The sequence below is a fragment of the Mus musculus genome, chromosome 1 (assembly GCF_000001635.26).
Source record: "Mus musculus strain C57BL/6J chromosome 1, GRCm38.p6 C57BL/6J".
NCBI lineage: Eukaryota > Metazoa > Chordata > Mammalia > Rodentia > Muridae > Mus > Mus musculus.
The window spans coordinates 86060141-86079391 of record NC_000067.6 but is presented as its reverse complement, the minus strand read 5'-3'; the positions used below and the strand labels follow the sequence as shown (position 1 = coordinate 86079391).

Below are 19251 nucleotides of genomic sequence, written 5' to 3'. Positions count from 1 at the left end.
AGAATACTTTCAAGACCTAGAATTTTGTTTGAAATTTATGAGAAAGGCATTAGCAGTTGAAAGGGAAGAGAGATCTTAATAGGTTTCAAAACTCTTATTGCTAAACAGACAATTTTGGAAGAAAAAAATGCTTGAACAGTCAAGATACAAACAAATTACACTGCTGGTCTAAATATATATGAATATGAAGGGGAAACTGCATATTGTATGTATGGGTCTAAGATATTATTGGTTTTACCACAAGTGCAAAGCTCAGAACATTTCTTTCTAAATATTTAGCCCAGATGAATCTGAGACAAATATCTTGGACCACCTATTCCCACATATTTTATTATAATTGATTAGTAGCCACATGCTATCTGACACGCTTTCCTTACCACCCAATCCTTTCTATTTCTTTCTAGAAGGATTCACTTTGGTTGTCCTTACTTTGCCTATCATAGTATAAGACAGGGCAATAGCACAAGACCTTATAACCTGTAGAAGCTAATAGTTAACTTATTTATTCTTAAAATCTACTCTCTATGAAGATCCCACTGACTCCCCAGATGAATACAGATGTGCAGTTAGCACTGGTGCAGAGGAAGATACTGATACCTGTCTTTCTCTGATCCTGGCACAGTCCCCGTATTGGTAGATCCAGGCACAGAAGCAATAGGGGTACCAACAGTTCGAAGATTCTGGATGACAGATGACAAGAACTGCTGGCTAGCACTTTCGTACAAATCAAAACAAATCTGATAGGCCATCAGCAGGTTGTCCTCCTTTACCAGTTTTTCTAAAATATCACTCACAGCCTGAGGATCATCTAAGAAAATTAAGCACTGCAATGGAGATAAAGAACAAGCACATAGTAACTGAAAACTTCATCTGCAAGGGTACTTAGAACATGACAAACAGTCCCCAGCAAAAAGTGTCTCTAGCCTAGCATTCTATTCAGAACCAACACTAAATAAATTTTTCCTAAAAATCACATTCACAGCCCTAATACTGTGCCTGGTGGCTAGCAATATTAGCTGCTGAATCAATTTTCACTTCTTTTTATTGAGACAGGATCTCATTGTGTATCCTTGACCAGCTAACTGGCCTGGAACTTGCTAGGTATGTAGACCAGGCTGGCCTCAAACTCAAACAGATATCTTCCCGGATCAGCCTCCTGAGTGCTGAGAGTAAAGGTGGGCACCAGCACACCTAGCAAGTGTGACTTCTTCTTCTTCTTTTTTTTTTTTTTTTTTTTTTTGGTTTTTCGAGACAGAGTTTCTCTGTGTAACCCTGGCTGTCCTGGAACTCACTCGGTAGACCAGGCCAGCCTGAACTGTGAAATCCACCTGCCTTTTTAAAAAAGACACATTACACATTTACACACTACAATGAATATGAAAAACGCTATGTTCTTAAGCAGTGTACAAAAGCATATATAGTATATTAATTGTGTAAAAGTCAATCATGCATAGCTCCAGGCAGTGGAAGCTACAGACACTGAGAAGAGTGTAGTAGATCAAAATGTGAAATGAACTGGGAAAAACATCTACCATTATTTTAGGGAAAGGACTACAGAAAGGGGGGGAAAAAAATCAGGCTTTCATACATTTTCTATGCTACTTGAAAATTTTAAGTGGTATCAAAATCAAAAGAGATAAAATGTACCCAGTGTTCACTTACATTTTAAGTAATGAACCCATAGATTATATCAAACTGAATTAAGAACAAACGCAATTATTTTTAAGTGTTGTGAGATTCCATTTATCAGTAAAAGGAACATGTTCCACGTATCCTATCCTCACAGGATGTGGAGAGAGCAACTGAGCTTACCTGTGCAAAGCGACCACAGCAACTCAGCCTATGCAGTAACATGCAGTGGTGTAACAGAGTGAGGAAATCAGAGTGAGTACCTGACAAACATTGATGAAATCAGGCTTTTCCAAGTTCATGTAGATTTTAACCAAGACTCTCAATACTTTATTCCGAAACTGTTTATTCTGCATTAAAGACATGCAGAGTTTGAGGCTGTAAGCTAGCATTCCTGGGACATCATTCTGAAAGACACAATTTAAAGACATATCGTTATCTAGTTACATATGTAGTTATGTAGTTACATATGTAGTTATGTATATTTAGAACCAAATTCTTTTAATTCCCCTTCCCCCTTTGTTTGTTTGGTTTTGATTTTTCAAGACAGGGTTTCTCTGTATAGCTCTGGCTATCCTGGAGCTCACTTTGTAGACCAGGTTGGCCTCAAACTCAGAAATCCGCCTGCCTCTGCCTCCTGAGTGCTGGGATTAAAGGTGTGCGCCACCACGCCTGGCCCCCTTTGTTTTTTAAGTTTTTCCAGACAGGGTTTCTCAGTGTAGTTCAAGCTGCCCTGAACCCAGAAATTTGCCTGCCTTTGCTTCCCAAGTACTGGGATTAAAGGCATGCACCATCACTACCTGGCTATGATTTAAACTTAAAAATAAAACAAACAAAACAAAAACTAAAAAAAAAAAAAGTAACCCTGTTTAGAAGTTAGTTTTGTGATGCAAGGTGACATGCAAGAGGGTGTTCTGCCTCTGAGCCTCAGTTCTAGCCTTCTGCTTTCTTGGAGCATCTCATATGTATTCATGAATTCATAGCAGTTTTGGTCACCTACACAAGATCTGCACAGGCTCAAACCAGTCACCGTTCCAACATGGATGAGGGAGAGGCTCAACAGACTGGAGCTCTAGCTGAGGAGCTATTAGCAACTGATGGATGCCGACAAAGGGAAGTCATTTTTCTGTGGGGGTATGGCCACTGGTGGACTGCCATGCTCAGTGGGAGAACCCTAGACCCATGCACATTCAGGAAGCACTAATTAGACTGCGTAAGTTATAAAGAAAGACAGGCTGGTGGGGGAACACATTACTAAGACTGACCAAAGTTCATCCTTAAGATTTACATGGAGGAAGGAAAGAACCAACTCCAATTGTCTTCTAATTCCTATGCATGCACTGTGGCACATGTGTGCTCCCCCTACACACAAATAAAGGGCAATGAAAGAAAAAAAGAGGTCACGAGGTGGGAAAGGGACACGATGGGAATGTCTAGCAGTGTGAAGAGGGAGGTGGGAGTGGAAATGATCTAGATACACTGAATCCGTGTATGAGAGTGTCAGAGAATCAATTAAAAGTATTCTAAAAAAATCTGAGTGACGGTGGCACGAGCCTTTAATCCCAGCATTCAGGAGGTAGAGACAAGTGGATCTCTCGAGGCCAGCCTGGTCTGTGGAGGGAGTTCCAGCACAGCCAGGGCCACGCAAAAGAACCCTGTCTCAAACCAAAAAACCAAAAACAAGAGCTTGCACTTGAACACTCTGTTCCGTTGATTTCCCCATCAATCCCAACCTCTGAAATGACATAATCTACTTACAGATTCCAGTATAGTCTTCTCAAAGACATCCAGTCTCCTGGTCTCCAGAGCAATGCCAATCGCTTGCTTATACTTGTGATCATCGAGACATCGCTGGAACATTTTATTCACGATGCCTTCCAATCGCTGGTCAATTGGCTTTTTTTCTCCTTCAGGCAAATCTGCATTTTCCACACACTGTTTGGTATAATGATCAATGCATTTTGCTATGGAGAAAATACAATAATTATTTTGTAAATTGGTCTAAACTACTAGAAAAGGACAAAGTCTACATTTATGATCCTGAACACTAGAAATAAGTACAAAGTAGTAAGTACACATTAAAATGCTAGAACTTTCAATTAAGTAATTTTTATGACAGTTACAACAAAGGAGTACACATCAACACCAACAATGCTGATATTGTTTCAAGCATGACTAATTATTTTGATCAAAATTATATTAATCAATTTGATTAATTCAAAAGAGTTGGCTACAAATAGTTGCTGTCACTTAAAAAAAATACATACTTTAAAATATTACACAGAATATTTTAAAAGGCCTGTAACAGCAACTACCACAAAGAATGTAATATACTTCACATCTGAAACCAGGTATTCTGAGATGAAGAACTGTTAGTAAACCATCTTTGGGGAATAATGGAGCCACAGGCTCAGAAAGCAACTCCAAAGAATGAAAATACTTTTTAAGCAACAGCAGCAAATCAGGGGAAAAAAATCTTAGCATGATGTGATGGTTTGTATTGGACCAGGGAGTGGCACCATTTGGAGGTGTGACCTGGTTGGAGTAAGTGTGTCACTGTGGGTGTAGGCTTAAGACTCTCACCCCGACAGCCTGGATGCTGCCATGCTCCCACCTTGATGATAATGGACTGAACCTCTGAACCTGTAAACTAGCCCCAATTAAATGTTGGTTTTTTTTAAGACTTGCCTTGGTCATGGTGTCTGTTCACAGCAGTAAAACCCTAAGACAGAAGTTGGTACCAGGAGTGGGGTATTCCTGTGACAACCTGACCATGTTTTGGAGAGGACTGTGAAGGACTTTGGAACTTTGGGCTAGAAGATCCATTCGGTGTTAAGAGCTCTGTCAGAATGTTATGTAGGAGCTTGGACGATAATGTTGAGAACAGTGCAGAAGATAGAGGCCTGGCTTGTGAAATTTCAGAGGGAAAATTAAAGACTTTTCAGGGCCACTGCTATTTTGGAGTTGGATTATTCTGTGGTTCTGGTTAGCTGGGGCTGAAGAATCAGCTGTGATTAACAAGATACCAGAACTACTAAAGCAAAACCTTTGCATTACTGGGACTATTGATGCTGGTTAGCTGGAGCTAAGAAATTAGCAGTGATTAAGAAGAGACCAGTATCATTGAGGTGACATCTTCTGGGAAGTGTTTTCTGAAAGCAAAAAGAGGCTGTGTTCCAGAGATAGCCAAGGTTGTACTCCTGCTGGAGCGGGACTTGGTAATGTGTAAGGGTCACCCAGGTGGTACTGGTTTTGAAGGCATGAGGGGGTCATGCAAAGTAGTTGAGGTTTGGCACTGTGAAAGGCCATGGAAGGTCATTGGTGAAGGTGTAGCCTCAGTTGAAATTGATGGCCCAGGACTGAAGGCGTCATGCAAAGGAGTTGAGGCTTGGCACCATGAAGAGAGCCTATGAGAGGCTTTTGTTGAAGCCAAGTTACATTGGAAGACAGCAGCATTTTGGAGATGCCAGTACCATGAGATGACTACCAAAAACAGCAGCAGCAGTGGAGTACAGGTGGCTGGAGCCTAGAAGACAACATGTGTGCTACGAAGGGCACGGCTGGAGAAGTGACCCAAGCCTTTGGAGGAGCCCAAAAGATCATGAGTTGGATCCCAGACATTGGACGATTAGAGATTGATTTTGTCTTTTAATTGTGACTGTGCCCTGATATTTTTCCCTCTTGAAGGAAGTTTTTTAGTGAAGCTGGCAGTTAAGAGACTTTGAATTTTAAAAGATACTGGATATTTTAAAAGGATTGAACTTTTAATATGTAAAGACTGTGGGACTTTTAAAGTTATTTAAGATCTTGGGGATGAATAAGAACTAAGGGTTGAGGTTTACTAGTGATGTATTTGTGTGTCAAGTTGACAAGGGGTCAATTGTACTGGCTAGTTTTGTGTCAACTTGACACAGCTGGAGTTATCACAGAGAAAGGAGCTTCAGTTGAGGAAATGCCTCCATGAGATCCAACTGTAAGGCATTTTCTCAATTAGTGATCAAGGGGGAAAGGCCCCTTGTGGGTGGGACCATCTCTGGGCTGGTAGTCTTGGGTTCTATAAGAGAACAGGCTGAGCAAGCCAGGGGAAGCAAGCCAGTAAAGAACATTCCTCCATGGCCTCTGCATCAGCTCCTGCTTCCTGACCTGCTTGAGTCCCAGTCCTGACTTCCTTTGGTGATGAACAGCAGTATGGAAGTATAAGCTGAATAAATCCTTTCCTCCCCAATTTGCTTCTTGGTCATGATGTTTGTGCAGGAATAGAAACCCTGTCTAAGACACATGATATGGAACCTATATCCCCCTGGACTGCCTGGAAGTTCATGCAGGAGCAAAGATGCTCAACTGGACTTCCGCATTTCATGATTAGTGTGGATGGAGACGACAGAGACATACTGAAGGGTACCAATAACACACTGGATGAGAAACACATGTACAAGTCAGTTATATTTTTTTGCAATCATGTCTTAAGCATTCTAGATGAAGCCAAAAACGGTATTTCCTCAAGCTGCCTTATATGTCCCTACAGGGTGACAACCCACACTAGTAATCCCCTCTCTTCATAGGTTTGTCAGCTCAAAGAGAAGCAAGGTCAAGATTAATTAGTTGCAAACCTTGGCAAACAGAAAGAACTACAAAGAACTGTTAGCCCACTAGGTGACCCATGCTAAGAGTCTCTGCATGGAGGACTAGCAATGGACTTTGATAAACTGAGTACACCATGTCTAGTGCTCATCTAGGTAGAACCATGAAAGTTTAGGTCCGTTGATGAGAATAAAGTAGTAATCCCCAAACAGCCATCGAGCACTGTGCTTGTAGAAAATGTTGATCAGACTAAAGCTCTCTGAAGGAAAATAACAAACTTTATCCTTTTAAAGGTCTAGGCAAATAATGCAGCTACCCCCTTAATTAGCAATGCAGATATCTGCACTTCTAAGACAGCCAGGGAGACAGAGAAACCCTGTCTCAAAAAACCATTTCATTATACGTGGATAATCTCAAGCCTTTGTTACAGTAACAGACTACCACACCAATATTTCTAAAATCAACAAATGAGCCAGACGTGGTGACATACTACAATCCCAGTACTGGAGAGGTGGAGGCAGGAGGATCAAAAGTTTAACAGCCTGGGCTATAGAGAAATATAATATTCTAGGCTGTACTGGGCTACATAAATAGCAAAATCCTTCTTAATAAACAAACAAAAAATAGCAATAGGAGTTTTAGAATCAATCTAGGCTTTAATTCCTTACTGTTTTATTTAATAGTCATGCATCTTTTCATTTTAAAACCCTCGTTTTCTCATTTGTGCAACAAGGCTAGCGATCCTCACAGGTGAGTTGTGGAACAAATCTAGACTATGAAGAATGACTGCATGGCATGAAGAACAAACACTTCCAATGATAGCAGCAACTATAGAAGATGATTGTGGCAGATGCCTATAGTAATCTCAGCACTCAGGAACCACAGGAAAAAGAATTCTGGGTCCAGGATCAGCCTTCGACAGGCAACTATAAAAATTAGCAATCTTACATCAACATTTCACCAAACCACGCACTGGACTGGAGATAGCTGTCACTGCGAAGCTAAGCAGCATTCAGCCAGAAGCTGGCGTAAAAACAGAGCCTGTTTAACACTATCAGATGATGATTAGAACTTCAATTAAACTAAGATCTGGCAACGTGATATTAAAGTGAATAAAAAGGCTATATCCACTAGAGCAAGAAAGGCATCTGCAAATATAAACCTTGTCAGATGGAAGATAATTACCTATAATAGTCTCCACATATTCAGAGTTATCATTGACGTTGAAGAGGTCACCTGCTCCAAGAGCATAATTCAGAGACTCCTCAAAAGCCCCCAGGTGATAAAACACTTTCGAGGCCACCAGGGCTGCAAACTGCCGACTTCGGAAACCTTCATCTTCATATAAAACTTCTCTGAAAAAATAAGGAAAGGTAGGTCTCCTTTAAGCTATGATCGTCCTTAAAAACTCACAATTTAAATACTCAAGCCACAAATTAGCAGTAGAGTCCTAAATGAGTTATCCAAATTTATCAAAAGAAAGTATTTTCTTACATTTTATCTACAGACTCAGAAATCTCTGCCCAGAAGTCATTCACGACTGCATTCAATTTGTGTAGTGCAAATTCCTGTAAAACAAAACAGAACTGGATTTAAAAAGAGTTCACACCATGTTTCCTATAAGTGCCCACCAATCAGGCAGGTGTGGGAGTGCACACCTGTAATGCCAGCACTGCTGAGGCAGAGGCAGGCCACTCTCTGAGTTCAAGGCCAGCCTGGTCTCATACAGTTCCAGGACAGCCAAAGCTATGTAGAAGGACCCTGTCTCAAAAAACAAAACAAAACAAAACAAGTCTCCACAAGCTTATGGCCAAATTCTCAGTAATATTTATTTTAAAATTTTATGTCTGACAAATACATAATTTAGGAACTAATACACTTTTTCTTAGATTTGGCCATTTCTTTTTTGTTGTTTTCAAACACAAAATAGCAAACTATGCATGTACTATTGTTTCTGATAGTGAACATTTCTTCTTTGCATCTGTAAGACTTCAGGCTGATAGTTTACATTACATCACTACAGGTATCTAGAGCCACTTGCAGAACATTCTAATTGTTTCCAACTTTAAGAATAATTGTCCTATTACATTTATTTGGATGTGTGCATGTGTGTATGTATGTGTCCATGTGCCACAGTGTGCTTGTGGAGGTCAAAAGACAATTTGTGGGGATCAGTTCTCTTCTGTGGGGGTTATGAGGATCAAACTCCGGTTGTCAAGCTAGGAAGCAAGGGCCTTTTCCTGCTGAGAGATCTTGCCTGCTCAGTATTCCACATTTTTGTCAAGTGAAAATACGTATGTGACACAGAAGAAGAAATGTTCTGTGCTCACTGCTGATAAGGCAACTGGAGGGTTACTTACTCCTGTGCCCTTTTATGAGCTCTTACCCTACATTAATTTCTAGTATCAAAATACTGTCCTCTCTATCTAGATATCAATGACTGGCTACAGGCTATAGAAGGGCTACTTTAAAAGATGGGAAATGTAAAGATATCATAAAACCAAAGTTGTTTCACAGAATTCACAGTAAGCCAAGTAACTTTCCCCAATTCATACCTTAAGCTGTGGCTCTTCTTCATCCAGAAGAGAAATAATTCCAGCTGTAAAACAAAAGACATATCACAATTAAGAAACATACACATGCAGATAGATACTAATCCTTGGTCAAACCTAACAATGGGGCTGGTGAGATGGCTCAGCTGGTAAAGTGCATGAGGCACAGGCATGGGGACCAGAAGTGGATCCCAGCACCCATGTAAAAAGAAGGCTCCATCCTACTGCTTCCAAGGGAGAGGCAGAGACAAGCAGAGGCCCTGTCTCAAAAAAGATGGACAGTGATAGAAGATGACTGCTATCAACCCGTCCTGAGTTTAATCCCCAGCACCTACTTAAAAGCTAGGCATAATCCCATCACAGAAGCACAGGCAGACAGCCAGAGCTCACTGGCCAGCTAGTCTAGCCCACTGGTGAGCTCAGTGAGACCCTGCCTCAAAAAGCAATGTGCAGAGTAACAGAGGAAGACATCTGACATTAGTAACCTTTGCCTTCTACATTCACTGGCACTTATGTGTGCACCAGCACACACACGAATGCACTATACATACACACAAAACACAAAACAAGGAAAAAAGGTTTTTTAGTGATAACTTCATTAGGGAAACAGTTATTTTTCTTTAAAACTGTAGACGTTAGTGGGGTTAGGGAAATGGCCAAGCAGGTAAGCTCTGGTGGAGTTGGGCAGAGAAAGAGGATCACTGTGGCTTGCTGGCCTGAAGCCTATATCCAGGTTCAGTGAGAGACCCTATCTCAGGGGAATGAGGGAGGCAGACAGAGAAAGACAGCACAGGGAGCAGGATACCCAGTGTACTCCTCTCGCCTCCGGATGTGTGCAGGAACACACACACCTGTGCATATACCACATACATGTTCTCGTATTCTCTCACACAACAGCCTTTTAATGTGGGGGAACAGGTATATGCCATAGTGCACAGGGAGGTCAGAGGACAACTAATGGAAGTTGGTTTGACCTTTCACCACATGGGTCCTGGGGGTCAAACTCAAGTTATTAAGCTTGGGCCAAGTGCCTTTACCCACTGAGCCATCTCACTGGCCCATGTGGTGGCGCACGCCTTTAATCCCAGCACTTGGGAGGCAGAAGCAGGCAGATTTCTGAGTTCGAAGCCAGTCTGGTCTACAAAGTGAGTTCCAGGACAGCCAAGGCTATGCAGAGAAACCCTGTCTCGAACCCCCCCCCCCCAAAAAAAAACTATTTAAACACAACTATAAAAGTGTATATTTTGGACCTTTTAGACTTATCTGTATTAATATTGAAAATCTCACCAGCCTCTGATGTATCATCTTTTGCCTAGCCCAACTGTTTTAAAAGTATGGTGTTTGGTCCAACAGCATTACAATTACTTGGGAACTTAGTACAAGTGCAAATTCTTGGTTTTGTCCCAGAACTTCTTTATTAAACAATATGGGGTTAAGACCCAGGGATAAAGTTTCCCTGTAGTTCTTGTGCTTACTACAGTCCAATAACTACTCTTACCTATGTAAGACCAAGCTGGGAAAAATTTTATACAACGTTAGAATAAAATTTATTTACACAAAATTAACCAATAATTGCTGACTATGGTGGTCCATACTGTAATCTTAGCATTGTGGAGGTGAAGGCAAGAGAATCTCAAGTTTGAGCCTGACCTTGACTCAAAAATTAAAGTAATATAACTTAGAAAAACAGTAACATTTCAATTATTTCAGTGTGCCCAAATTAAAGTACCCTCTGCCTATCAAAAATAACAGACTGTAAATATTTATTTTTATATTTATCTGTTTATTGTGTGTGAGCACACATCACAGTGCGTACAACTTTTATAACTTGTGTGAATCAGTTCTCTCCTGCTAGCTGGGTTCCAGAAACTGAATTCAGGTACCAAGCTTGGAGGCAAAAGCCCTTACCCACTCAACCATGGTGCTGGCCTACAAAGGACAGAGGTTACCAAGTGATAAGCAATCTTAGCAAGCACAGCGCCCGCCACCTCACCTCATCCTCAGAGGGCCAGCAGTAACAAGACTAAAAGAAAGCTGTCTTCTCCAGAACAACACTGAGATTACTAGGAAAATGATAAATGGGAAATCTGTCCTTGTACCATAAATAAAACCAAATTTTCTCAAATATGTTTTCCGTATTGGTTATAAAATCATCTGGAACACTGAAACTGGTTAATTAAAATGTGTCCCTGTCATTTTATTTCAAAGGTGTAACCACTTGCTTCCACCTGCTAAATAAATTTTGCAAACAGCTCTAGCAGTTTGGGGGAAGCCACAAAGGAAAAAGTACAAGGTTTAGCAGTAAAATGAAGGCAACTTACTGTTCTAAAAGTGGAAACCACTGGGAAGTGGTGGTGCACGCCTTTAATCCCAGCACTTGGGAGGCAGAGGCAGGCAGATTTCTGAGTTCAAGGTCAGCCCAGTCTATAGAGAGTTCTAGGACAGCCGGGGCCACACAGAGAAACCCTGTCTCAAAAAACCAAGTTTAAAAAAAAAAAAAAAAAAAGTGGAAACCTTGGTATGGTGGGTTGTTATGACACATTCAGAAAAAGAGAAGGAAAGATAAATGTTAAATTAAATCAATTGACTATTGAAATACTTAATAACTAGTGTGTATAGGTGGGGGGATGTGGTCCAGATGGCAGACCAGAACAGCTGACATGTGGAATGATCTTAAGTAACACAGAACTTAATCCTAAAGACACTTGTTACCTAGCACAGGCAATGTTGCACTGGAATGACTTTTTTTTTTTTTAAACCAGAGGAGATGGATCTTTGGACTTTCCTGTGTAGCTTCAACTGTGACTGGTTTCTTACATGGTTTCCTGGCACAGCCTTCAATGATGAGCATGGCTAAATCAAATATGCTATGTACGCCTACACTAATTTTTCTATATAAAGACAAAACAGAATTCAACTTTGGATAGGTGAAGACCTAAGTGCGGTTTTTTTAAACGTTATTTTATTCTACATGCGAATGTTCTGTCATCATGTATGTATGTGTACTGTGTGTGCTCAGTGCTCACACAGAAGCCAGAAGTGGGCATCTGATCCCCAAGAACTAGAGTTAACTAGAGATAACTGTGAGCCACCACGTGGGTGCTGGGAATCAAACCCAGGTCCTCTGCAAAAGCAACAAGTCCTCTTCACTACTGAGCCATCTCTGTCACTCCTAACCTAAGCGCTTTTTAAAAACTTGCATGAAGTGAAGCTGGAGAGATGCTCAGTGGTTAAGAGCACTGGTTGCTCTTACAGAGGACCAGTGCTCAGATCCCAGCACCCTATGACAGCTCACAACCGCCTATAACTCCAGTTCTGGAGGATCCGATGCCCTCTTTTGACCTCCACAGGTACCAAGCCACACAGGTAGTACACATATATACACAAAGGTAAAAAACACTCACACACATAAAATAAATAAATATAAATAAAAATAAGAGCTTATGTCATTATAGAAACTTAGTAGATACTGTCTTTAATTGTTGACTCAATTAATAGCAATATTTTCATATTATTTATCAATATAGAGGTATGTCCTGGAAATATTACTTAAAAGTTGAAAATGGTCAATCCAGGAGGTCAGAAGAGGATAGATGGTAGAAAACTATTGTTTTAAAGCTTGTCTGTGTTACTTCCTCTATTTGCTAAATCCAATCCACTCAAATTCATGCTTCCTTCTAGTGAATAAGTACTAATAATGTCTTTGTTCCCATTCCCTTTCATAGTCAAATCTCTTGAAAAACCAAAACAAAACAAAATGGTATACACTGACCTCTTAGTCACCATTGCTTTTAGCAAACACATGTGCCCAGTGAGTGAATGAATGAAGACTAGACCCATGACTCTGGCCTTTGTAGTGCTGGGGAGAGATCCTAAGCCCAGGTCCTAAACTAGCTAACTAGAGCTGACTGGAAACAAAGTGTCAAAAAGGAACAGAAGCTAATGTGCTCTATAAACATAAAGGATACCTATAAATGTATACTATGTTATCGTCTCAGTGTTTCAGGGCAGGACCACAAAGCTTGCAGTCCTGACACAGCAAGGAGGGTTGATTTTTCTGTCTATTCCTACCAAGTCCTCTTTCAGTCAGCTCTAAAAACTCAGGGGACTGATGTCTTCATTCAAGGCACACTGTTTAACATCTGCCACACACTCGGCAGTGTCCTTAGAATTATGGAAGCAGGTCTCCTGACCAAAATTCTACTCTGGAGTTCAGTGTAACAGATTAAGACAAGTTAACATGGTCATTACAGAACTGTGATGCCAGTTAGTGTTTCTAATAGAGGGATAAAGTCGAGATGAACACTGGAGATTTACAACACCTCGTGAGAGAAAAGGCTAGAGTAGGAACAGAATGTACAAGAACTCTTAAGTAGGAGAGAGGCCGAACAAAAAGTATAGCATGTTTACGATGTAATGGGAATGAGAAATGCTACACAAAGTTCCCAAAGCAAATTTGGAACTAGAGGAATGAGCTTAGACAAAGTATTGGGGAAAAAAAAAGAAAAGTCTTGAGGCTCATAGCCTAGGCAAGAGACAAAGGTGGCCTGGACCACATTCCAAATGAGGTGGCTATCTCTGCGTCCACCCTAACAGTATTCTATTAAGCACCCACACAACTATGATCAGTGAAGCCACCACTTTGAAGACCAGTGGTAATGGCGGGGCCTAAGCCTATTCTTACAAGTGGCAAAAAATCTAGTATTTTCCTCCAGAGCTAATTGGAAAAAAGAAAAGAAAATGCTTCTTTTGATGGGAACTAAAATTCATTGCAATCATCTGTCTCTATCAGGACAAAAGTCTAACTTCAAGTCCAAACACTTCTTCACGTGTTTAAAAATAACCAGCACAGAGTGTAGTAGTACACTACACATTTTTAATCCTAGTATTTAGGAAGCAGGGGCAGGAGATCTCTGTGAGTTTGAGGTCAGCTTGGTCTACACAGTGAGTTCGAGGACAGCTAGAGCTACACAGTGAGACCCTCCCCACCGTACAGCATACTGTCTACTGAGAACCCGTTTGTTCAAAATCAAATACTTGTAGAACAAGTACAGAATAGGAATAACAACCAAGCAAGGGTACGCAAGCAGCCAGGGCTGAGAAAGCATCGAGACTGGGAACAGCTATACGCAGTTCAAGTCTGTAGTGGGCTTGAAAAATCTCCATGTAGAAGTTCATCTCCCTCCACACCTTCCCATTTCAAAAGCCATTACAAGTATCTACCATACAAGTGTGCGAAACCTGCTTTGCAGTCCTGAGGATCTAAACACACACAGTAAGGTGGCTCTCCAGTCAATGCTGCCTTCACTGAACGAGGTTCTTAGGTGAATACGGTAGCACCAAAAACCCAGCCACCTCAAACCTAATTTCGGACTTCCAGGAGAAGATATCTCATGCACAAGCCAGAAGCACTTAGTGTAGCAGTTAGGCTGCCAGGCCAGGACCTGCTATAAGATGCTTACGATGACACCGGGGCCCATCCCAAACCGAAACACCTGCGGGGAAGGATTGGGGGGTCACTCGACCAAGAAGCGGACAGAGAATAAAGGTCCAGCGACCGCCTAGGAGCCCGGTCTGGTCCTGGAACGGGGGTGTGGCTGGAGAGGGACGGCCGGGTGGCTACCTGGTCCTATTCCTACGAACCCCAGGGGCCTGCAGTGACCTGGCCAGTTTCCCAGCCCTCGATCCCCGAGGTGGGCCTCGGGCAGAGGGGCCTCGCAGGCCGGCGCTCGACCCGGAGGTGCCCAGTCACCCGCCCTGACTCAGCTAAACGCCGGCGCGGCGGCGGCTCCTCACTGGGGCGCCTGCTCCCGGCAGCACTCACCGGCTGAAGTGATCATGGCTGCGCCCTGCACTCGCCGATCCACTCGTCCACAGTCCTGGCCAAGCCCTGGATCTGTCAGCTCAGGGCCCGCTTGCTCTACCGCACCTCCAGGGTCCCGGGTGCGCTGCTCAGTCAGTCCCCTCCACAGGCCGCCGGCTCGCTTCTAGCCGAGGACCCCGCCCGCCCTAGGGCTGCCCGCATCTCCGCCTGAGGCTTGGCTCAAATTCACCGCCACGCTGTGTCTTTTATGCAGCTTCCGCCTCTCGAGATCATGCAACAAGGTAAAAAAACATGTCGTTGTTTTTTATAACTCTCCGTGAAGTCAGAGATCTGGCCGGCTGCGAACGGACATTCATTTCTAGTTGCAATCAGGCTTCAAAATAGACACCCTTGCAAAGAGAGGCCCACTCATCACCCGCCATTGCTAAGAGAATGAGTGTTAGGGGAGGTATAAGCATTGCTCGCAGCGCCACCTAAGGCTATGGAGGTCTCACTGCAATAATGCCCACCAACCCAAGACTACAGGGAAGTATTTTCTTAGAAAAGCGACTGAGGCAGAAGGATCTTGAATTCGAGGCCAGCCTGGGCTATAAAAGATCTGCTATCAAAGTAGGGGAAGGTGGTGGTGGGATAATGCTGGAAAGGCGACTTGGTCGCTTAAGTGGTTGCCATAAAAGCATGAAGACCTGAAGTTGAGTTAGGATTCCCAGTGGCCGGTGTAAACCCAGTGCTGGGGGAGGTGAAGGCAGGTGGATATCTGGGGCTTGCTGGCCGGCCTGTGTAGCCGGTTGGTGAGCTCCTGGTCTAGTAAGAGACTCTTGTTTCCAAAAAATAAAGTGGCTGGGTGTTGTGGTTCACACCTTAATCACAGCACTCAAGAAGCAGAGGAAAAGGCAGGAAGATCTCTGTGGATTTAAGGCCAGCCTGGCCTACAAGTGGGTTCCAGGACAGCCAGAGCTACAAAGTAAGACCTTGAGGAGTGTGGGGGTAGGGAAGGAAGAGTGGGAGAGCAATTGAGGAAGACACCCAATGTCAACCTCCGGCCTACTTGCGTATATGTGTATATATGTGTATATACATATACATGTGTATATGTTTGACACAAACTTGCCTCCATGCCTGTGTCTTTCGTACAGCCTCATCCAGCGAAGGCCCCCCTCCCCCCAAATATGAACATACACAAAAATAGACTGTCCAGGTGTCAAACATGGTGGTACACCCCTTGGGAGGCAATGGTAGGCAGATCTCTGTGAGTTCCAGGCCAGCCTCATCTCCATAGTGAATTCTAGTGAAGGAGGAGTCAATTGTGAGACCCTGTCTTAAAAAGGCTGGGTTGGTGGCAGTTCGGAGAGTTGCCTTTAGTGGTTAAGCTTCCAGAGAACCCAAGTACAATTCTGAGCACCCACATCGAGTAGCTCACAACTACTTGTAACTCCAGCTCCAGGGGGTTTGATGCTCTCTTTTGGCCTCCACAGGTACCTATACTCATGGGCACATAGACACACACAAATAAGTAATAAATACCTCTTTAAAAATAGAAAGCCTGTCTCTAAAATACAAAAACTTCACAGTACTTTATTATGATAATGAATGAACTAGTCTATCATAAATAAACAATGAGAATGGGGTGGGGGATCCTATACAATAGCCCAGGTGGTCTGCAAGCTTTCTTTGTAGCTGGGAGGTCCTGGAACTTCTGATCAAGGTCTGATTGGGGAATGCGGGGGATTACAGGTGTGCACCACAATATCTGTTTTTTGCAGCGCTGACAACTGAACCAGGGTCTCATGCATGCTAGATAAGCAACACTTTAACTGAACTACATCCAGAACCCCCATAAGACTTAAAACTTGACACCTGGAACTGCTAATACTGTACATTTTACGTTTCAAAAGGCAGAAGTCTGGCCGGGTGTGGTCGATCATTCAGAAGGCAGAGGCCAGGGAGCTCTGTGAATTCAAGGTCAGTCTGGTCTATAGTGAATTCCAGGACAGCCAGTGCTATGTAGAGAGACCCTGTCTCAAAAAAACAAAACAACGGGCTGGTGAGATGGCTCAGCTGCTCTTCCGGAAGTCCTGAGTTTAATTTCCAGCAATCGCACATGGTGGCTTACAACCATCTATAAAGGGATCTGATGCCCTCTTCTGGCATGCAGGTGTACATGCAGACAGAACATTCATACATTAAACAAATACATAAATTAAAAACACAGAAATATTAAAAAACAAAGCAAAAACAGAAGTATGTGATAATATATAGGAAAAAAATGTCAAAGGAAGAAACAATGCTGTATATTCTGTTCTCCTCCTAGCAAAAAGTTCCTAATGTATCTTCAGGATTTTGAAATGACAGTTGTGACTTTTACTTACTCTCTTCTTTAACTAAAAAATTATGTATATGGATGATGTATGTGTGTGTCTGTGTGTCCATGTGTCCGTGTGTCTGTGTGTCCGTCTGTCCATGTCCCTGTACCACATGCATGCCTACTGCCCTTGGAAACCAAAAGTGAGCATCAGGTCCCTTGATGGTTGTAAGCCACATGTGGGTGCTGGGAACCAAACCTTAGTCCTTTGGAGAGCAGCCGGTGCTCTTAATCACCGAGTTGTCTCTTTAGTCACTCTCAGGTAGCAGCTTCATCAGTAGACTTACTTCACTAGTCAATGCAGAGAAAATTTTGACAAAGGTTAGTGGTAAACAGTGATCTGTGTATGATGGGGAGTTACCAGGAATCGAATCCAGGGTCATGGTCCGTAATCACTTTAACATCTAGTCTTAGCCCTGGCCAACAGTTCTGTTGAGCCATTAGCTTCTCACCACCAAGCTGTTTGGATAGCAGTGACTGAAACCTATTTCTGTGGCCTTCTCAAAATCTAACATAGTGAAACAAAGCAGTGTTTTGCAGTTGCCAGCAAATTAAAAGTGATTGGTGACATACTTGAGTGTGTGTACTTTTTAATAATTTAGTACTTTGAAATCATACTTGCAAAAGGCAAACTCCTTTAAAGGAGTTGAGCCGATGACTCAAGTTGAAAGGCGCTTACCAAAGAGGAGTGCATAAAAGATAAGCAGATTGAGTGTCTGGGGTACACTTCTACAGAGACACCTTCACATAAAGACCCCTAGGAAGTCACAAGCAAATACCACAAAGTCATACAGGAGTGAAGTGAAGAACCAGCCTGCCTCCATCTTAGGCTTCAAAGCCATCTTATAGTAAAGACAAACTAGGTTCCCTCCTGTTTATGATTAAGCCTGTTTCTCAAGGCTTTGCCCGACTTGTAACCTTAACTACAAATGGTTCTGTGCCACGTTCCTCCTGTATGGCCCTCGACAGGCAATCATGTCTTTGTTTCAACCATCTTGCAACCCTTCCTGTGTTTCAAAAGGTTATAGGACCACCTATGAGTACCTTGTTATGACTAGCTGTTGCTATGACTACCTTGTTATGACTGTTGCTATGACTACCTTGCTCTGCCCACCTTTGTCTTTGTCTGAGGAGGTCATCAGGACTGACTTATTATAATGTTCTGTTCCTGTGACCCCCCCTCCTATTTTGCCCACCAAATCCCCTACCCCTGTGCTGTAGAAAGCCTTGACTTCCCCACATCCAATGCTGACCTCTCAAACCCTGCCTTAGGGGGAGCAAGCCTGTGGACACAAATACAAAGGCTTGCTTTAATTAATTGCTTGCTTTAGTTAATTTGGTCATGATGATTTGGGTCGGTGGTTTTTCTCCTCCCATCCTCTGGATTAACAAAAGCTCTATGAAAAACAACCAACCAGCTCAAAGGCCTTCGATCCAGTTCAGTGGTAGAGCCCTTGTGTCACATGTGTGAGAGGTCGTAGCCCAAGTCCCTACCTAATACTTCAGAGAAAATCAGAGCTCAGGTGCTGGGAGTGCAGCTCAGTGTAGATGTGCTTGTTTAGCATGCTCAAGGCCCTGTTAGATCCCCAGCACCACAAAAGATAAGGTGGGGGGAGGGTGAGAATCCATAGACAACGACATCATCCAAGGCAGTAACGGGGAGTAGAGGGACCCCTGACAAATAAAGTGCGAATGGACCAATTCAGGTCAGCAGCCGGTATGGGGCTTATATGGATGCCGCGCACGAATGCAGGCTTGCATTGTGAAGCCAATGCTTTTTCCAGGAAAAGCCAGAAATAAGAATTTCATGTGTTATCAGGACATTTTTTAGTTATTAAATTTTATTGATTGTCAAGTCCAAAAGAAACAAAGAGTTAATAGGCTTGGTGCCTATTAGCATACCAAAGTGAATGCCGGCCTCCAGGGTGACTCTGTACCTGTGTGTACCAGCTCCTTCCATCCTGCCCCCTACCCTAAACTCCTGGCTCCTTCCCCCAGCTTCTCATTCTTATATAACTGCCATTTTGGCCATGTGCTCTCTTGGTCCCCTCTCGCTTGCCTCTCTCTCTTTTGTCCTGAGCCCCCTCCCTGCCCCCCTTCCCCCAGCACCACGGCCATCTTCTGTCTACTACTTTCTCTCCTTGCTCTGGACTCCTCTGATGCCTCTGGCTATACTCTTCCTTATAACCTTCCCCCCAACCAGACCCTAGAGCAGCCCTATCTCTGTACTTTACATACAGTTAGTTATTTGTTTTTGCAGTGTTTGCAGGGAATCCACTGCCCCTTGCACAGTAAATGTGGAT

At 42.9% G+C, this 19251-nt stretch overlaps 1 protein-coding gene across 1 annotated transcript in view; it reads right to left on the bottom strand.

The window, feature by feature from the left end:
- The window catches only part of Psmd1 (proteasome (prosome, macropain) 26S subunit, non-ATPase, 1), a 74677-nt gene extending 59904 nt beyond the window's left edge, over window positions 1-14773 (bottom strand). Inside the window, exons 1-7 of the mRNA NM_027357.2 lie at window positions 14587-14773; window positions 8766-8809; window positions 7705-7778; window positions 7396-7565; window positions 3388-3593; window positions 1893-2036; window positions 598-824 (exon numbers count right to left, since the gene is read on the bottom strand). Of these exons, the coding sequence (NP_081633.1) occupies window positions 598-824; window positions 1893-2036; window positions 3388-3593; window positions 7396-7565; window positions 7705-7778; window positions 8766-8809; window positions 14587-14602 (881 nt within the window). The 5' untranslated portion in view covers window positions 14603-14773. The remainder of the gene's footprint in view (window positions 1-597; window positions 825-1892; window positions 2037-3387; window positions 3594-7395; window positions 7566-7704; window positions 7779-8765; window positions 8810-14586) is intronic.
- Window positions 14774-19251: the final 4478 nt, after the last annotated feature.